Source organism: Cydia splendana, chromosome 22, assembly GCF_910591565.1.
Source record: "Cydia splendana chromosome 22, ilCydSple1.2, whole genome shotgun sequence".
NCBI classification, from domain to species: Eukaryota; Metazoa; Arthropoda; class Insecta; order Lepidoptera; family Tortricidae; genus Cydia; species Cydia splendana.
In genome coordinates this window covers 9,396,351-9,418,246 of record NC_085981.1, presented here as the reverse complement: position 1 = coordinate 9,418,246, position 21,896 = coordinate 9,396,351, and the positions used below count along the sequence as shown (strand labels likewise).

Sequence of the window (21,896 nt, the reverse complement as noted above, 5' to 3'; positions counted from 1 at the left end):
AAGGTACTTAAATTCACAATACAGTACGTAGCGGCCCCTTTTTTTTAAATAGCTGTCGTTAAATTTAAATAATCACGATTATTTAGCAGTGGCGCTAGTGTGCACGTCGATGGGCTCTTAACCTTATTATAATACAACTCAAGGATATCATATTAAAGAACTATTTTATTTTTAATACACAAACAATTACAATAAATGGTAGGGGACAGCCGGGATGGGTTTCAGTAGGTAGTTTATTTATTCATATTTAGTTTATGTTCAAGTATAGTTTTACGTTTAGATTACAATAAATATACATTTAAACCGTTAAGTTTAGTTAAACACCCACGGGTTTTATCGGGTAAGGTACCCGTCACACTTAGGTAGGTACTAGTTATTTAGATGGCCCATGTACTTAGTACAATTCCTGGCTTACCTACTAATATATTTTTTGCTAGGGCAAATAAATATTTGCCTAGAAGTTGCCTAATTGCATCTTACTCGATATTTTACGAAAATTTTAAACAATTTCGAATAGTTTTTACAAACATTGATTTGAAAATGATGATTTAAACGTTGTTTTTTTAAATAATATCAAACTTTCGTCTACTTCAAGATTTTTCATATTATGTAATTATAAGATTATGCGCACTAGCATCTACCACTTGCGACATCTAGCGATTATCGTTGAAACTACTACGTTTTCGTCGAGGCTTATCAACAATCAGTAATAATCTTTTATTCAAAACGCACTACAAATCTCAATTAGCTAATCATCGTTTGTCTTTATCTGTCATTTTGACTTTATGTATTTGTAAGACGGGGATAAAACATAATTTAACTAAAGGCCCGTAAAGTTGTATAAATACGGGGGCAAGAGTTCACACTTGTGCTAATTATGGATATATTTAACTAGCTACATTCATACATAGGTATAAATAGATGGGCTTAAAATAGTTTAATACACTTAAACTAAGAAAAAAAACATCATTAAAATTATAGTACGGATAGAAGGAAAACAATGAAAGTTTATTGGACTACAGGACTCAATTCCTGGAGCAGCATTCGAACGTCATAATTAATTCTTGATCCGATATTACGATTTTCTGAAGTTACCGACAACTTTTCGGAACAAACAATCTGGAATTTGCACATCTGTAATTACAAGTAATATTAGATCAAGATCAGTCTTTCAATGTTCGAATGCCACTTCCGTCAAATGTCGTTCACTTCGTTCATTGTTATGATTATGATGTACAATAAGCAAACATGTCCGGTATGCATTTAAAGTCTGTCAAGCCATTCCGCCAGTAGAAAATAGCGGCAAATTTAAAAAAAAATTAGGCGCCAAGGGGTTATTGTTCCATATAAAACTTGAATTTCACGCCTTCTTCTACGAACAAAGTTATTTGACCGGCTATATTTCTGCGTGTAATGGAAGAAATTTAATTTAACAGTCATATTAGTAGGGTAGGTAGTCTTAAAACCTATTTAATTAAGGTCAATCGGAGCAATTGCGCAAATATTCTCTGTAATCTAAATATAGACCACTAAATTGTATTATAATTGTAAATTAAATAAGAATAATTATACTTAACTAAGAAACAATTAAGTAATGATACCATCTTAGAGCATTTAATAACTGGAGTGGCCATTAAGAGCTTACCCCTCTGCCGAAAATCCTGTACAATTGTGCAAACTTTTGTATGGACTGACATGGTTATATGTACGTTACGTACAAATCATGTAGAAATAGCAATACATTTGACGTCCCCTCCCCCGCAAAAATCAGCAGACTGTTTCGTAAAGAAAATGACAGCGATGACATCTCCAGTTACTAAATGCTCTAAGGACACCATTAACTTGTTAAAACCGGATGTCCCCTGTATTTCGCGAATAAATAATTTGAATTGAAATATGTACATGATTGTTACATATCTTAGGTGGTAATTGTACCTTTTCTTGTTATCGGCGGCATAAATTACTTTATCTTAATGAGGAGTTCGAGCCCCTAAAATAATAAATTACTATGATATGATGAGGATAGGGTGCATTCATAATGAAACTTTTTTTTCGTAATAAATCTGTAGAGTCAGACCGTGAAAAGTCTGCAGCGATTTTGATAGCCTACGCACTTACGCAGTGCAAGTTTTATTTATTTATTTATTTATTTGGAAAGCAAACAGAAATAAGTGAGCAGGAGATAAGTTTACAGAGACACACTAAGGACATTCACTTATTTCCTTAACAGCTCTCACTAAAACATATATAACAGGAATATACTACACTTAACTACTCTTAAGGTACTAAATACAATTGTTAATTTACTAACACTACATAGACGCTAAGCTTATCAAACAGAATGATGGTTACTAAGAGAGGAAGAGACACAGTAAAAAATAAAATGTCATTTTAAATGTCAAACTTCTATCAAATTATGACGTATAAATAACACTTACACTGCGTGGGCTATCAAATCCGCTGCAGACTTTTCTTGGTGCGACTATAGTAGGGATTCGGAAGTCTAATAGGTAATATTACGCGAAACTCTGCGTAGGGGGCGCCACTACCAAAATCCATCACAATCTAGGGGTCTACCGCCGAAAAAAGAAAATCGAAATTTCGTTATCGAACCTCTCATCACTCTTGCATATTCTAGCTAAAGAGGCAGATAACTAAATTTCGATTTTCGCGTTTCCCGGTAGGCCCTTGTTAACAAACCGCCTTGGTGCATCAATGTCATATTTTATTGTCTGTGAAAACTTGTCAAACAGTTTAAGGCACAGTATGTATAAGTTACTCTATGGTTTACTAGCTAGCGTAGTGCTGCTCTCTGGCGGCAGAACATTGTAGTAATACCCCCTATTCTTGCAAGTAAAACGGTCAGGACATAAGTACATATAGTGGTTAAATAACGAACTAAAAATACCGGTTTTTATTGAAACCAGTTATTTAACGTGGGTGTACTTTATCTGCATGAAATGCTTTGAAGTGCTTAATTAAATAAGATAATACTGAATGAATTCGGAAAATGTTAATGAATTTGTTGATAGGTAGTAGGTACGCTCAAATTGTTACTTATACCTAGTTTTATTTTCGAAAAATACACAATATTGTATTTTATTAAAATTTTTATGTGACTGGGAAAACGATGCTATTTGAGTAATTTTTAGGTGTATTTTTGCTTCTGAAAAATCGAGAAAACTCAGGAAAACTATTTTTCCAAGTATTGTTTTCGTCGAAATTATTAAAACAATTCTTGTCACCCGATTAGGTAACAAATCATCATCATTCTCTTGCCTTTTCCCATTCACTAGGGGTCGCCCAAGTAACAATTTGTGGTTCTATAGTAGTCGATAGAACGTTTCCCAAATACCACCTAAGGTCCTATAAAAGACCAAAGAAGATTGTATAAAGCCGAAATGGCGCATCTTATGTGCCATTCAGTGATATAGTAGACCTGTAGCAGTGTCAGTCGTGACGTTTTAGGTCTATAAAAGTGATGTGATGATCACTTTTGTGCTAATTTGTTGTCAGTAACGCCATTATAGTGTTAATTTATACTATAGTGGCATTTGAGATTCCATTATAGTGCTTGTTTTATACTATAGTAGTATTTGAAATTGTATTATAGTGCTTTTTTATACTATTGTAGAATTCATAGTTCCTTTACTACGAAATTTGCTATCAAGTTTTCCATCAACTGTTGTGAGTGGTTTTGTTGTGTGTTTACTTCACAAAAACGGTACTAAGTAAAATGGTGATAAGTAAAGACTTTATATTAATATGCGCCATTTAGATGTCGAATAATTCGGTCCTTAGTGCAAAAAGTATATGGGACGGAAGATTTACCGTTAGAATAGTATTAGTTTAATGAGGAATTTTAAATGCCCCCTCGATTTATTTATGTTTTTAATAAAATAATTTAATAAAATATTATCATATTCACCATAGTTACTACTATACAGCCAAGAAGTAAATCCGACGCTTTTATAGGCTAACTCTAGAACTTACGACGAAATATTCACCGCCATCATGATTAAAATTAGGGTTCCAAAAGAATTTTGCTGTGACCCTGTTACACCTTCAAACTCTTTAGAAAGATATAGGATTTTTTTTTAATTTAGATGTAGTCATTACTGTTGTTTCCTTTTTCAGTGTCATTGGTAAAAAAAATGTGCTAATAATGGATGTCGATAAATATCTAAACCGTCACGATTTTATGCTTGTATTAAATCATTGATGATAAATCTCACCTACAGTCACTAATATCACTGGGGTCTTTTTTATCAATTCATTAAAAAATATAAATATTTTGTACAGAACCACATTATGTGGCTTAGGCCTGAACTTATATAAGCAAGATATAAGTAGCCATTACAGATCAAATTTATCATTTACAAGTAGTCGTTTTCTACCTTTATGTATCTAACTCGGTTTATAAAAGTCATAAAAACTCAACTATAACGCTGTTGTCTTTTAAAAGAAAAAACAAAACCACTATACAACAGTTTTGTGATATAAAAGAGTCATTGTGACGTTTACAGCGATGAGATATAATAGGGATTTAAAAACTACTAAAGCGCTTTTTAACGCTATAAATATGTCCCAAAAACGCTACTATAGAGCAAAACAGTTCTATAATAGTGTTCATATGACTACTAAAGTATTATGTACTATAGCAGTGATCTCTAAAGCCACTATATCCTGAAATCGTTGTATAGCTGGGTTTTTGTCACTGTTAGAACACAAAACGATAGCGGCTAGCAGGGAACCTTAATAGCGCAAACTACTAAAGTATTATGTACTATAGCAGTGATCTCTAAAGCCACTATATCCTAAAATCGTTGTATAGTTGGGTTTTTGTCACTGTTAAAACACAAAACTATAGCGGCTTGGCAGGGAACCTTAATAGCGCAAATTAGTTGCATAAAAGTGATTCCAAATACTATTATACAGTAATATTGCTCTATAGTGGTTATATTTGAACCTGTTATAGTACACGCCTATAACGGCTCTATAAAATGATGAAATAAACCTTTACATCAATTGCTTATAGAATATATTAGCTGTATAAGCCTATAGAGCAAAAAGGTGTTGCCAAGCGCTTTTATACGACAGGTGGTCACCTCTGAAACCTTAATACGACGTCTATACAAGCTTTTAGCGATAAAAACTAAAATTATAGGACTAAAATGTTACTTGGGCGGCGCAGCATGTCTTTCTCTTCCATACCTCTCTGTCGCCCGACATCTCATCATTCACTTGCGTTCGTTTCATATCATCTCTCACACAGTCCATCCACATTTTCCTCGGTTTTCCTCTGCCGTTACTTCCCTCCCGATTCATTCGTAATACCTCTCTCGTCTATAGCAAATATGTATAGCAATTATAGGTATAGGAACTTGTAAGTATGTATAGTTAGAATAACAAAAAACTTCTCTAGCTTTTTAACAATCGTAGGTAAGGTAAACACACAACTGCAAGATAGCTTATTCGTATTAAAAACAAACACTTAACGTTTTATTACATCTACCTTTCTCTGTCCCTCTCAGCAGAAAGTGTCCGGCCACCGGATATATCTAATAAGCCCTTAAGAGCCCATCAACGTGCTCACTAGCGCCACTGCTAAATAATCGTGATTATTTAAATTTAATGAAAGATATTTAAAAAAGGAGGCCGCTACGTACTGTGTTTTGTATTTAAGTACCTTTTGAATACATCAAATTAGTTTTTATGTTGCTGGATTCGTCGATCTAGGAACTCAAAACAAAAACGGCCGTTTTAACTTTGGACGCCTCCTTTTTTAAATATCTTTCATTAAATTTAAATAATCACGATTATTTAGCAGTGGCGCTAGTGTGCACGTTGATGGGCTCTTAACGCGTATTCTGATTGTAATGTCAAGTCAAGTCAACTCAAGATTTTTTGGCTGTTTCTGGTTGAAGAAATTTCTCTTTTGACTTTGACATATCATATCCGTAACAAATCCATATCATATTTATAACCGTTATTACAATCAGAATCGCTTCCTTCGTCCTAAAAAAGTTAATCTACCCATGCGGGCATGACGACACACAGACAAAGTATGGCCCTGTACGTAACCGTGACTTTAAAATGTGAGTGGACGTGCCTTATGTAACAACTAAATAAATCACTTGTTAATCAGAACAGTGTCTGGCCAGAGCTCGCACGTATCAATACAAATTAAACATTTAATTAACTTTGCTAAGGAAATGCTTTTTTTGCTACGATTCAGGAAATCGCCCGGTCCAATGCGCGCCATTCTTTCTCAGACGGTAGTAGGTGTAACGTGGATTTGTGTTTAAAACTGATAGTAAAAGTCAACCAATCACGAGTCGAAAATGTAATTGTGATAAGTTATCAATGATAAGACGACGCTGGTAGCTGTGAGTGTTTTTAGTGAATAATAAGTGAAATTATTGCCAAAAAAAGGCCGTCAAAAGTTGTTTACTTGTAAAATTGCTTAAAAATTTTACTTGTGAGTGTTTTCGGTGAATAAATCGTGAAATAAACGCCAAAGGCTCAAAGAGTCAGTTTAAGTCCTTGGCATTTTAAAAGTAATACGTACCATAGATATTTGCCAAAGTGAAGTGTGTTGATAAATAAAAGTGGAGTGTCAAGATGTCGTTGATAAATATGGGCGCTAAATTGGAGTTGTTTATAGATGGATATTTCAATAGGATGAATGGATATAGCACTATAGGTAATGTATAGTTTTGTGTAGATTATCATTGTTATCATTATCTTGACTATTCTTCGGTGTAGGTACGTTATTGTTCTATTTTATGAGTTGTGAGATTTGCTGTACGGTGTATCTATAATGAAATTCCTATGGTTTTTCTGATAAATCCCTACTAATATTATAAATGAGGAAGTAACTCTGTCTGTCTGTCTGTTACCTCTTCACGCTTAAACCGCTGAACCGATTTAGATTAATTTTTGTATGGAGATAGTTTGAGGTCTGTACACAATGGAGACCCACACACGAAGTCGCGGGCAGACGGTAGTAACTGTAGTAAGTAATACAATATTCTCTAATACGCAACGTTATTGTTGTATAGGTTTTATGTTTATGGAATTTAGGGAACCAACAAACATACACACATGACGCAGTTGATAATCATGTTTATGGTGCCATCTTTACTAATTATTATAAACAAATTTTATTATGGACGTACCGTAGCACAACATTGCGTAAAATGCCAAATATTGACTGGTCTAACATTTAGGTAGAAGTTAGAAATAAACTGCTGGCAATGTTTGGCATACTAGGCAATGTTAAGCAAGTTTACCGTGCTTATGTCAAAAGTTTAAGAGGTAAACGTTTTTTATTCAAGAATTTACTTAGTGTTTCGTAAATCACTACCTAACTTCTCAATTTCATCTTCTGTTTTGTATTTAGTTTGAGGTTCTATCTACTTGATGATGATGATGATATCCTGTAATCCCTCGTCAGGGACATAGGGCTCTCAGAAGGGATTTCCAGCGCGGCCTCCTCCAGCTCCGCCCAGCCGAGGCCAACTGGTGCAGTCTACTTTTCCACTGTGCGCCTCCCTGGCCCCAATTTCACCACGGTGACAGGTGCGACAATTGTAAAATCACTGTTGCTGACGTCACAGGCATCCATGGGCTACGGTTACCACTTACCATCGGGCGGGCCGTATTCCTGTTTGCCACCATCATTGTTTTATTAAAAAAAACTTTATTATATCGGAAAAAAAACAGATATTTCTTTTGCGAAGTTTCTGACAATTGTCAAGATTTAGAAGAATTGTAGGTAATTCTTGACAGGTAATGAGTTATATGTCGGAATTTCGTGACAATTGTAGTGTTTCTTGTGACAATTGTCATAAACTTAGCAAGGGAAATATCTGTTTTTTCCGATATAATAAAGTTTATTTTAATAAAACAATGATGGTGGCAAACAGGAATACGGCCCGCCCGATGGTAAGCGGTAACCGTAGCCCATGGATGCCTGTGACGTCAGCAACAGTGATGTTTTACAATTGTCGTACCTGTCACCGTGGTGAAATTGGAGCCAGTGGTACGTGGGCGACTTTGCCCTCTTTTTTCCGGGAATTTTCCAAGTCAGCCCTTGCTTGGTTAAGTGGTTGTTTGACCTTCGTAAAACATGTCCTATCCAGCGCCATCTACTTAGAGTTAAAAAAAAATCATTTCGTCCGTTTTCCAAATTTGGTCACCAAATGGTAATTGATTTTAGTCCATGCAAAATGCGTCGAGGTCGTCTCTTTTTTGGTCTGCCCCTGCCATCTCTGCCCCGGTTAAACTGCGGTGTCCATTTTCGAAACCAATTTGGCCCACCGATTCGGGTGCATTCGGCTGACGCTGCAACAAGAAATGCAATTTTGGTAATTACTAAATATAATTTTACAAAACGTTCTCATATATTTATCCTAAAATTTTTAATCTGTTAGGAACATAGACTTGCTTTCAGGTGGAACATAAATTACCTATAAAAAATTCCGTGACTGGAATTTAACAAAACCATTAAAAATGTACTAAATTAATGTTGTTTTGTATTCTTCTATAATAAAGTTGAATAATTATCATTATCAGGTCGTTAACTGCCTGGTACGATCTAGATATTCTAGATCATCATCTTCCTCGCGTTACCCCCGGCATTTTGCCACGGCTCATGGGAGCCTGGGGTTCGTTTGGCAACTAATCCCAAGAACTGGCGTAGGCAGTAGTTTTTACGAAAGCGACTGCCATCTGACTTTCCAACCCAGAGGGTCTTATTGGGATTAGTCCGCTTTCCTCACGATGTTTTCCTTCACCTAAAAGCGACTAGTAAATATCAAATGATGATATTTCGATCTCCGGATTGAAAGTCGCGCGCTCTTACCGCTAGGCCACCAGCGCTTGACACGATCTATACGTAATATAATTATATTTATCAATATGGAAACATCCCAGCCTCGTGTTCAAAACAAATAATATTGTTTCTCTAGTATTACCTCTTTACTGTCCAACTATGGACTTATTTAATATCTTAACAATAAGGTTTACATATTGTCAGTAAACATCGTACAATTAGCTGTATCTTGTACTGAGGTGTGCCAATAATCAGTATTGTACCTATTCTATCTATAATTAACTTTATTGACATGATTATTCTATTGTTAATATTGTTAATTGGCATGTGTTCGACTGCACAAACACATCGCGTAAATTATTATATTTATGAGTGAATTGCAAAAAATTGTACGTAATTAATCGCACTTAAGAAGCTGTGATTAGTCTTACTCTTAACTTAATTGATTCATTTGTGATACGAAAATTAACTTTGTAAATTGTATTTATTGTACTTAATTCGTACACATATAAAAATAAAAATAAATAAATATTAGGGGACATCTTACACAGATCAAACCTAGCCCCAAACTAAGCAAAGCTTGTACTATGGGTACTAGGCGACGATATACATACTTATATACATAGAAAACAACCATGACTCAGGAACAAATATTAGTGTTCATCACACAAATAAATGCCCTTACTGGGATTCGAACCCAGGACCATCGGCTTAGCAGACAGGGTCACTATCCACTAGACCAGACCGGTCATCATATATATAAGTCTATATAAGTCTAAAGCATACGCCAAAACACTTTCATCCATCTAACTTAAATAGAAATGGCTTTACTGTGGTAACAAAATGGAATCAATTAACTTTAGACTATTAAAATTACAGGTGCTTAACTATGTACATTTTTTTTGCAATTCACTCTCATATTATAAGTATTATAACGTTCATTCAACGTTCAATAACAGCTGTTCGGCTACCCTGTTCTAGTGTCATATCAAACTATCAAACGTAGTTTAATAATATAAATCGGTAAAACCTACATATCGTAGGCAACTTAATTATGTTATTGTACGACCGAGTATAAGCCGAAAACTTATTGCCCTACATACCATTACTATTACTGTTTACGTCTATTCACAAACATTACCCTCCACAGTAAGTTTGTGGCTAGTATAACCTGACTCTTAAATTCGTAGCAATATTAATCTATCGAAATTGGAATAAATAAGCCTTTGGGTTGGGTTTATCAGGGTAAAAGGATCACTAGACTTATATCGACCGGGATATGAACCGTGAATCGTGATTAACTTTTGTATTGTTTTCAAGCTTTTGTTGGGAGCTCGAAAACAATACAAAAGGTAATCACGGTTCACGGTTCATATCCCGGTCGATATAAGTCTAATGAAACTAACCGTGAATCGTTAAAAACTGTTAGGGTAAAAAGATACCGTTGAATATGATTTAACTATTGTATAGACCGGTATATATGTATTCGTAGAAAAGCACGATTAAGTATATTTGAAAGCGTCAAGGAATAGTGACAAAAGCGTTCAAACCTTTGATGCGTTCGAGATGTGACTAAACGAGATGTTTGCATTTTCGAAGCACCTTTATAAGTTTATAACACTGCCAGAATTAACCAGTAGCCTTACCATGAATCACTGACAGTGTCAAAACTGACATAATTATTGACTAACGTCTACGTAACTTCCTTTTATACATCTCGCTCGCACTATTTAATATAGGTGTACCAGAGTACGATCGAGATGCATAAAAACTAAGTTACGCATCAAGCTAGTGAATAATGTGTCATTATTGACACTCTGCCAGTGACTCGTGGTAAGAGTACTGGAGACTTGTACGCGACATCAAATTTCCATATCGAAAATTTGAAAAAAATATGTCTATTAGGTGAAGTTTTGAAGTTTATCGACCACGGTTGGTTTTACCGACGTTATCCACCGAACAGTTAAATTTTTTGCCACATCTTATACGATGATTGCTTTCACACATAAGCCACTTTGCCCAAAGTACTGGTTTGAGCCACAATAGTTGGTCAGCTTTGCAAATAACACTGTTACGTATAACAACAAAACAAAATCGAGGCGGAACCTTGACGCTGCTGACCTGATTAACTTTCCCCAGTGCACTTAGAACCTTGTCGTTGTTAGATGCTGAATGCAACGCTGTCGCAGCGACATGAGGGGCAAGCGGTTTTTGCTGCGGTAAAGTTATAACATGTTTATTAGTTCTGTTGTACGAACGTTTGATTAAAAAACCTTACTATTATGGTTCAGAGTCAATGTGTTAAGCACCTCCGTTACGTGTAGAGTCTGTGCGGAAAGAGTAGAGTCGTGAAATGTAGGGGAGCCCATACATTCTACGACTCTTCTCTTTCCGCACAGACCCTATGAGTCATCAAACGGTTCAAGTTTTCTTTTTTTCATAGCAAAGAAACTTAAGATACCTTGGCGGTAAGCGGATCCTATGGAAACTGAAACTGCAGTCCCTATACTTACTAGTATATGTATAAACTCGCACTTAAATTACTTTTAAAAACCCACGAAATAGACAAAGTACCTACTTATACATAAAGGGGCCCACTGATTAACAGTCCGCCGGACGGTATCGGCCTGTCAATCGGACTGTTAATCAGTGGGCCCCCTAACTGATAACTATTTCTATATTCGGTACTATGTATTTCTACACAGTCTTTCTTTTAGGGTTCCGTACCCAAAGGGTAATAACGGGACACTATTACTAAGACTCCGCTATCCGTCTGTCCGTTTGTCTGTCACCAGGCTGTATCTCATGAACCGTGATAGCTAGGCTAAATTTTCACAGGTTGCCGCTATAACAACAAATACTAAAAAGTACGGAGCCCTCGGTGGGCGAGTCCGACTCGCACTTGCGGTTTTTTTAAAGTCCGTTATTTTCAAGGGTACATTCCTGAGCTTGCATTACGTAACTTTCTTAAAGAAACCGGTTAAAGTTATTATAATCTAAATACTTATTAAGATCAATCAGTTTTCGGTTTCTGTCATCTTCTGTCGGTCTTATCTCATCTCAGCGTATCTCAAGTGTTTATTACTTTATGAATCATGTGGCATCATAAATCACTGATTCACTGTCCACTTGATTTGACAATAGACAATAGACAATAGGAACATATAATTTATTATCTATTGATGGGTCACTTATAACCCGTAAACCCGCGGTTGATGAGAAGTTACTATATTATACAGTGTATTGAAAAGTTGGTGTTATGCTAAGTTGTTAAACTAGATGTTGTGCATAAATACACTTATACAAGAAAAATAAAATGTTGTTTTAAACACTGCGTACCTATATACTAGACTTATATCGACCGGAATAGCTAGACAGTTGAAATTTTTACAGATGATGTTGTTCTGTTGCCGCTATAACAACAAATACTAAAAACTATACTTAATGATTTACCGTGTATCTACGTGTCTTTTACATTGTTTAATAATGCATAGAACCGGTCTGTTTTTTTTATTACAAAGTAGATAAAACAGAATATGTCCAAAATATAGGGTATCTATGTTACAAGTTTGTTACCGGTCCCATATTGGGATACTCTCCTACTCCAATTGAGGGGGGATTTAAATCTTTTCGAGGCAGAGGTGTAGGGTTGGAGCCGGTGTAGCTTTATTGAAGTTCATAAACGCATTGTAATAATGCCAAATTGAATAATAGACTATCTTTATCTTAACCAATATCAATTTACAATGCCTATATTTTTTAGACCTTGAGCACCTGTGTTTTCTTATTTTTACCCGACTACGGCAACGCAAAAGGAGGGTTATGATTTTTTTCTCTTCCAACTTCGAGCAATATTAAATAATTAGCAATATTAAACTGAACTTCAATTGTTTTGTCGACAGATGAGAAACTGGCAGACACAGGGGTCACGATGGGGTCTATAAACAGCAACGGGGACCTCTGCCCGGGGGATCCGCCGGACAAAAAGATTACAGAGGCAGACGCAGAGAAACAACCACTTTCTGGCGTGAGTACCTACATATATGTTGTACCGTCACAGAATAAATAATAGTACTACCGTACAGAAAGGAAACTTCCTACAAAACCGAAGTTTGACAGCGGTTTAGGGTCGAATCATGCTGTCCCTTTCATATGGCACTATCCCTTTCGGCTATTTAGGGTTGTCAAAATTCAAGCCATTATCTTATCTGTGGTCGTGCACGCAAAGGGACGTCAAGTTGTGTCAACCCTAATAATTGCTCGGAGCAATGATGAGCCGAGCGGAGCCGAGTTTGGTCGAACTCAGGAGTTTCGCACCCTGGTACTAACTGCAATCACAGAAGTTCCCAGGCGCAGTCAGTTCTGAGTTATACTTTGGAGCCCTAAAAAAACACTATTCCTACGTTAGAATGCATTTTAAAAATACGAAATAATATCCCGCAGCGCAGTTCCCTATTTCTGTATACATGTACTCAAGGGTATATCAACTTGCCCAATGATAATAATAATAGGTTCGAGTCACATATGTGAAAAAATCTATACAAAAAGACCAATTTTCTTACCTAATGAGTATATTTACCGAACCGCGAATCACGTAACTGCGTGACTGATCAAGTAATTTTTAAAGCAATCCGACTATGTGATTAGATAGATCATTGCGATGACCTGACTTTACGATTAGATACTGAGATCATTAAGATGACCTGGCTTTATTTGGCCGTGTGATCCGTGTCGTGAGGCGAGATTGTGATCATTCAGAGGTCAATGAGAAGAACTGGTGATTGATGTTAAAGAATAATTACGAGGACAAATTTTTGTGTGCAATAAAAAATACCCATATCTATACTCTGTATCTTATGGTATTTAAATAAAAGTTAACAATTAATTTGTACATTTTCGGGTAGTAATAAAATTTATTGATTAACCAATCAAATACAAAACCACCTGGATCTGTCACTGAACGACCTGACTTTAACCTACATTATTTGATCATGTAGGTACTGGCTTAAGGAGCCATTTGAGGGTATATTTTGTTTACTTTTATTTAAATACCTGAAAATACAGACTATAGACTCTAGACATAGGTACCTAACAAATATAATTTAGAAATGAATGAATAAATAATTATTAAAATTAATAATATAGTTATTAAATCTTTCAATTCCATAAGTATATCAAAAAAACTTTTATGAGTACGTTTGGACCAGGATCTTACACATTATAATTTCAAAATCCTCTGTATATATAATTTATATTTTGGTTTTTTATTTTGATTAAAAGAAAATAATACATATAACTATTATCGCTAATTGGGCTCTTTCATAATTTTTACTCTTAAAGAAGATATAAACGTTAAAAATTACGGCTATGATAAATCTGTACATACTTAACAAAAAAAAATTGTAAAAAAAGCTATTTAGTATCGTATAATGCAATTTTTTTTAATTCATTAGTCTATTATTTTATGGCAGCTACGGTTCATTTAATAGCTATGTTTTCAATGCATTTTAATTATGCTCATAGTATCTTAAAACTAAGCAGTTAGTTAACACGGTCGTAACGATCAGTGTTATCATAAGTACCGTAACTAATTGGTTTACCTTTGTTTTATACACGAACTTGAACATGAGGGTATCTCAACATCATTAAGGCAATTCACATGCTAACCAGAGTGACAATAGGGAATATTAGGCAAAGCTCTGCGTAGGTGGCACCTTTGTGGCACATACAGTAAACAAATCACATTGACACATCACACGTCACGTCAATCACATGGCCTACCGCGAAACAAGAAAATCGAAATTTCGTTATCTAATCTCTCTATCACTCTTGCATATTCGAGCGATAAAGAGGCAGATAACTAAATTTCGATTTTCGCGTTTACCGGTAGGCCCTTGTTAACAAACCGCCTTGATGCATCAATGTCATATTTTATTGTCTGTGAAAACTTGTCAAAAAACAGTTTAAGGCACAGTATGTATAAGTTAATCTATGAATTTACTGAGTCGGTAGTGCAGCACTCTGGCGGCAAAATATTGCAGTAATATCCCCTTATATTATATGCAAGTACGACGATTATTACAAGAATGATCCGAGCGTTTTCACATTGTCTGATCCGATATCGGATGTAGAATCCTACCCGTAGTCAGGCGTGGCTCACTCCGCGATTTCGTCGCTTTGCTACAGGTAGCTAAAAGTACATCCGTTCGGCCCCAATTTTGGGGCTTGCCATAAGCCGCGCGTGGCGCTGTCGCCACCGGTCATATCTGTGCTGATCGTAACAGACGCGTTTTGTTAGAGAGTGAGTCTTCTGTACCTAGTACTATTATTTATTCTGTGGCGTAGTCAGGCCGCGAGGCCCGGGCGCCGTCAAGTATTACCATTTTTTTGATAATTTATTATTTTGTCTTTTATTTATACTAGACTATTCAATACTTCAAAGTGTATTTTGACCTTTAACTTTGTGATAGATGGATGATGGTTATCAACAATGTTTTCTAAGGACTTTTCCCCTTACATTTGCATTATTTCCTATTTTCCTTGTGCGCATTTCCGATGTTAAGTACGGTTTTGTAGGAGTTATATTCGTCTTTATTAAGGAATATAATAAACAAAAGCAAAATCAGCAAATATCCTTATCTTTCTATCAATAAAACAGTCTATTGTAGACACACTTAACACACATTCTTCATGCGATTGCTCAACAGTAGTATATCAAGGGTTTGTCAAGCACTCCATTTCACTATATCGCTATCGATACGTCACAAATTATCACTTATCCCGGAATGACTCGCACTTTGCCAATATTAATTAAATATATAAATAAATATTTGGGGACATCTTACACCGATTAACCTAGCCCCAAACTAAGCAAAGCTTGTACTATGGGTGATGCTAGGCGACGATATGCATACTTATATAGATAAATACATACTTATATACATAGAAAACACCCATGACTCAGGAACAAATAGCTTTGCTCATCACAAATAAATGCCCTTACCGGGATTCGAACCCAGAACCATCGGCTTCACAGGCAGGGTCACTACCCACTAGGCCAGACCGGTTCGTCTAATTGTTATACTATCGAGTCGTTGTTTCGCTTTTCTGCATTTTTTTATATTTTTCTGTTAAAATTGTATGCCGTAAAATGACCCAGCAATAGTCCAGCAATGCACATATGACTATGGTTAACAGGTTCAATATTTCATTAACTACTGAATCGTAAAAACAATCTATCCTCCCAGCCATACAAATGAAAAATCCAAAATTTGCCATTGAAATTTGAACCTGTAGTGTAGGAAATAGAGTTGATTTGGTCTGTGGAAATCGTACATAATTCTACGAATTGATGCATATCTCAAAAAAAAAATTCAATTCATATCCGTTATTAATCTACTTCATGATAAGATTAAGATTACCTACACCAATTGAAAGATTTGCCAAAATCCTCAAGTAATATTCGTAGTTGTAAATGGAAGAAAGAACGGAACACACGTTTGTAATACGCGTTGTAAGTATTATAGATTATAGGATAATATTATACAAACCTACATCCAGACATCCATAAACAATAGATTGATAGACAGGTATGTACATACAAAACATTAATCTCAAGAACAAAAGTCTATGTTCATCTTCATCACGCGTCTTAAGACTGCTTACTCACTGCTTACTGCTAGCCTGTCTCCGCTGACGTTTTGTCTGGTTGCCCTTGGCGTAGGCCTCTCCCATATTCCTTCACGCGTCCCTGTCCAGAGCCTGTCTTCTCCGCAAGGCTCCAGCCACCTGCCTGAACTCGTCTTCCCATCTCATTTTTTATCCACCATCATTCCTTTTTCCGTCTCTTGGGTACCATGTTGTGAGGTCTTTTAACCATTTTTCTCTTTTGTGTCGGAGCATGTGGCCTGTCCACTTCCTTCTCCTTCCTTTAATTTACATCGATTATTTTTGTTCTCTTTCTAATGTCCTCCAGTTTTATTCTATCTCTAAGTTTACAATCAACATTGTCACGCGTTTACCGGGATTTGAATCCGCGAATTCCTGCCTCGAGCTAAATTAGTCAGGCTGAGCGGCCGCTTAGCCTGGAACCATCTAGAAAAACACCTAGAAAATACTAAAATAACATTGGTATTCATTTAATATTGAACTTGTGGATTGTGGACCATATTTGTAGCATTGGATTATAGTTGGTTGGTTTTACATAATTTTAACAGAAAATTATGAAAAAGATTATAAAAAAGTGAAACAGTGACTCGTATAACAATGAATGTCTGGCAAAGTGCGAGTAATTCCGAGATAAGTGATAACAGATTGTGACGTGTCGATAGCGATATAGTGAAATGAAGTGCTTGGCAAACCCTTGATATACTACCGTTGAGCAATCGCATGAAGAATGTGTGTTAAGTGTGTCTACAATAGACTGTTTTATTGATGGAAAGATAAGGATACTAGTTGATTTTGCTTTTGTTTATTATACCTTAATAAAGACGAATATAACTCCTTTCCTTCTTCATCAAATATATGTTTATTAAAACAACAAAAATGCTTTGAAATGTTATTAGCTTAGTTGTTTTAAAGGGGCCCACGGATTACCAGTTCGCCGGACGATGTCAGCTGTCATCTTCTGCGTTTAACTGACAGGCTGATATCGTCCGGCGAACTGGTAATCTGTGGGCCCCTTGACAATAGAAACGCACCCTGATTCCTCATTAGATTAGGAATACTAATTATACTCTTGTGTTTGAAAGATAATAGACATTTCAACAAGTTATTGTCAAAAAATACTTCTCATTTTTTACAAATCTACTTCTCGAGATCTTTCTAATGAGCTTAAACTCGTTGTGTTGTTTTTTCGATATGGAACATTAGTATGAACTAGGGAAAACGACATCCTATTAGTTCTGAGATTTTCAGATCAAATCATAATCATTGTCTACGAACGACAATCAGTCTGTATTGTCATCTTCCTTAAAAAAACCGGCCAAGTGCGTGTCGGACTCACCCACCGAGGGTTCCGTACTTTTTAGTATTTTTTGATATAGTGGCAACAGAAATACATCATCTCATCTGTGATAATTTCAACTGCCTAGCTATCACGGTTCATGAGATACAGCCTGGTGACAGACAGACAGATGGACAGACAGACAGATGGATAGACTGATAGACAGACAGACGGACAGTGGAGTCTTAGTAGTAGGGTCCCGTTTATACCCTTTGGGTACGGAACCCTAAAAAGAACAACTTTGCGTGCCTCTTTTGTCACACGCAGTTTCTCATCTTCCTTAAAAAAACCGGCCAAGTGCGAGTCGGACTCGCACACGAAGGGTTCCGTACCATTATCTATAAAAACGGTCACCCATCCAAGTACTGACCCCGCCCGACGTTGTTTAACTTCGGTCAAAAATCACGTTTGTTGTATGGGAGCCCCACTTCAATCTTTATTTTATTCTGTTTTTAGTATTTGTTCTTACGGCAACATAAATACATCATCTGTAAAAAAAAACTCTCTAGCTATCACGGTTCGTGAGATACAGCCTGGTGACAGACGGACGGACGGACGGGCAGCGGAGTCTTAGTAATAGGGTCCCGTTTTACCCTTTGGGTAATACCGAACCCTAAAAACACGTGCAAAAAGTGTTAAACAACTATAACAGTAAACTCCTGTTCGCCCTGTAAACGCTCTAATGACAATCCACCAATGTAATGATGATAATGAGGTAATGGCATAAGTGCAGGAAATGACAGTTTTTAAACCGCCTTGCCGCGTAGGTATTAGATTTTCATTGTGCGGTTAATGTTTGTGAAAATAATGACGGAAGTAAACGTCGATGTTTTGGTCGATTGTTGAAGTGCATTGCACTTAACAGTGAATAGTAATGGAATTTTGTGATAACGTACGCTGTTATAATGCTGATGATATATACCACTTGATCTAAGTACCCATAGTGTTAGTGAAGACTCGAGTTGAGTCCTCTGCTTTAAGACTCAGTTTTTCACTCTTATAATTAAGTCGAAACTCGAGATCTTTTCAACTTGTTAGAGACTCGAGTCTTGAATTGAGTCCTTTTCAGAGAACTTTAATTTTTTACAGAAAAATTCAAAATGCGTTGTTTTTATGTCAGTAAATTCATAGGTTAGGTACACCATACAAGAACGTTCATTTCTTATACTCTGCTAGTATAGTCTTTTAGAACGAGGCCTCCACGCTAGACTAGTTCAAAACGGTAAGAAGGGTGACGCCGGAGTGGCTTTTAGTGGGTATACCTCCTTTCCCCCTCTCAATATAGGAGAGGATGGCTGCAGGAGGGAGTCCCAAATATCCCCCAATGGCTCCCCAGACCGGGAGAAAATGGGCTAGGCCTCCATACTGCCCTCCTAAGCTAAAACGCGGTATTTCAAAAGCAAGTGAATTTGAAAATGGAACTTTCAGATTAAGATTGTCAGGTACATTTTTGCATAAAATTTTCATTGAAAATACGTCCTTTTAGCTTAGGAGGGTAGCATAGCAGTCATACTATCAGAAACATTGGAGTTACGGTTTTGAATGATTCACGGTTAGTTTCACTCAGGGATCGGATACCGGTATTTTTTGTATGGGAACGAAAACGGTATTTTTACGTTCTTCGTTATTAATTACTTCATTTCTAATTGGGCAATCTAATAATCGTTACCTAAAACACAACTGAGTCCTACATTATTCGAAAAATATGGTTATATCTAAGTTTTTGCGAAAAACCGGTTCCGATCCCTGGTTTCACTAGATTTATATCGACCGGGATATGAACCGTGATTACCTTTTGTATTGTCCCGGTCGATATAAGTCTAGTGGAACATTGGAGTTATTTTGTGTAAGTCAACTAACCGCTTCCTTTGTTTGATTACAGAAAAAGGAGGAAAAATGGTGGACGACAATGATGCAGGTGGCGGTGCCGTTCTTCATCGCCGGCTGCGGCACCATCGGGGCCGGTATCGTGCTGGGGCATGTCAGGGTAAGACATCCTTTCTTCTTAGTCGTATGCTCTTGAATGGCAGAGTAGTTATCCTACAGAAGGAGAAGGAAAATGGTGGACAACAATGATGCACAGTCCAAAATGGCTTGCGTCTTGGACTGACAACGATTTATATATGACACCGTAAGATTGTGAACCCATGACTGAAAACACATGAGCATGAAAACACTCATGACTTGGGAACAAATATCTGTGCTCATCACACAAATAAATGCCTTTTCCGGTATTCGAACCCAGGACTTCATAGGCAGGAGGCATGGTCACTACCGACAAGGCCAGGCCGGTCGTCATTTTCTTCTCCTTAGGCCCACTTGCACCATCCCAATAACCCGGGGTTAAGCGGTTAAACCGTTAACCTAGTGTCAAATTGTACTGGTAACCATGGTAACTCCAGGTTTAACCGGTTAACCTAGGGTTAGTAGAATGGTGCAAGTGGACCTTAGTCATATGCTCATTCATAGTAGGTCACTAGTAGGTACAGCCGACGTCAAAGATATGTTTACGTTTTTCGCCTTGTTACAAGACGCCTGCGCCTGCGCCTATTAATGTTTATGGTTTTAGTCTTTTGGTTGACAGTCAGAGAATGCCTACGGCATTAAATTCTCTATTTGACATATTATGTATTGTGCAGTTAATATTAAATAAAGAATTACAATAAAATTCAATCAAATCAGTATTAACTACATTAAAATAATCTGATCTGCGTCTAGCGGGAGGTGAATTTTTAGCAAAAGTTTTTTTTCTGCGATTAAAGAACTCGACTATTCCTCTTTGTTTAACTTAACTACTTAGGTACCTAATAAATCTATGATTGCAACAATAAAAAATATCAAAATGTATATGTTTCCTTCAGTAAGTTTAAATGTACTTTTTTCATTTCAGAACTGGGAAGTGTTTTTGAACGTGTCAGCTATATTCGTGTTGGTGCCATCTCTCTCTGGACTTAAAGGTATTTACATTTACATCCCTTTCACGTAATTAAGGAAATATACTGGGTCCAGCAGATCTTGTCAGTACAAAACAGTCTGCCGATTTTTTTCGGGGGAGGGCACGTCAAATGTATACGTAACGTAAAAATAGCCATGTCAGATAAACATCAGTCCATACAATGTGTATGACCATTGGCCGCCTATTTTCGACAGACGGGAACGCCTGTTAATGGCTACTCCGTTTGGTTATATCCTCTAAGTTGATAACGTTGTTAAGTTGTGGTTGATAATGTTTGTTTACAATGATGACAGTTTTCAATATTTTCAAACACAACACGTTCAAGGCCCTCGTAATTGTTAGTCGCTACCACGTCGATAACAATGTCACAGGCGAGGCGTCACAGCGTTGCTAGCCACAGAGTCTTCATTTACAATACAATACTCTTTATGGCACACCTCACATACTCGTATAGTTTTCAATAAATGTACAGTAGCATTTAGTTCTGGATTGGAACATAATAATCCAAAAGTAAAAAAGGTTAGTGTAGGTACAAAAAGAAAAATGCCAAGAAGTATAAATAAAACATAAAAATACAATACCTATTGGACTTTTTAGACTACTTGTCGCTCTCGATGGTGACATGAAGCCAATAGTTTACTAAACGGGCAGTCAAGACGCTCGGCCATACACCTCAGCATACTGTTACCACAGTGGCACTTTAACGTCGTTTTTCTAGAAATGGCCATTTGGCCAGATACGTGAGTTTGGCTTGACACGGCAGCACTGCCATGCTGCATCAGCCGGAATTATAAAGTCACTACGCAGAGTTTGGCTGGTGGTTAAAATTTCACCCTGTATGTATAATGCTAAATATTGATTATTTACATCTAGTTTACATCTTCCGAATTCCTTTTGCTTGATTAACCTTTTCGACGCCGTGTCAAACACGAAAGCTGTCATTCGGACGCCACGTCACCGAAGTGTCAAAACTGAAATTGAACTTTATGCATATGCACGTAGGTCTATGTTGCTCTATGGTCTGTGACCGATTAATCGGTCTTTGGCGTTGAACCTGCGGGGCGGATATATCGGTCATTGGCGTCGAAAAGGTTAAT

General features: G+C 36.7%; 1 protein-coding gene across 5 annotated transcripts in view; it reads left to right on the top strand.

Annotated features, from left to right (window-relative positions):
* LOC134801471 (solute carrier family 41 member 1-like) overlaps nt 1-21,896 on the top strand; it is an 86,995-nt gene that overhangs the window by 42,655 nt on the left and 22,444 nt on the right. For 4 of the 5 annotated variants that reach the window (XM_063774075.1, XM_063774072.1, XM_063774071.1 and 1 more), the window contains 3 exons: nt 12,742-12,866; nt 19,726-19,830; nt 20,734-20,800. In XM_063774075.1, coding sequence (XP_063630145.1) covers nt 12,742-12,866; nt 19,726-19,830; nt 20,734-20,800 — 297 coding nt within the window. Of the gene's footprint in view, nt 1-6,526; nt 6,707-12,741; nt 12,867-19,725; nt 19,831-20,733; nt 20,801-21,896 lie in introns of those variants that run through there. The other variant, XM_063774073.1, reaches the window with a different exon arrangement.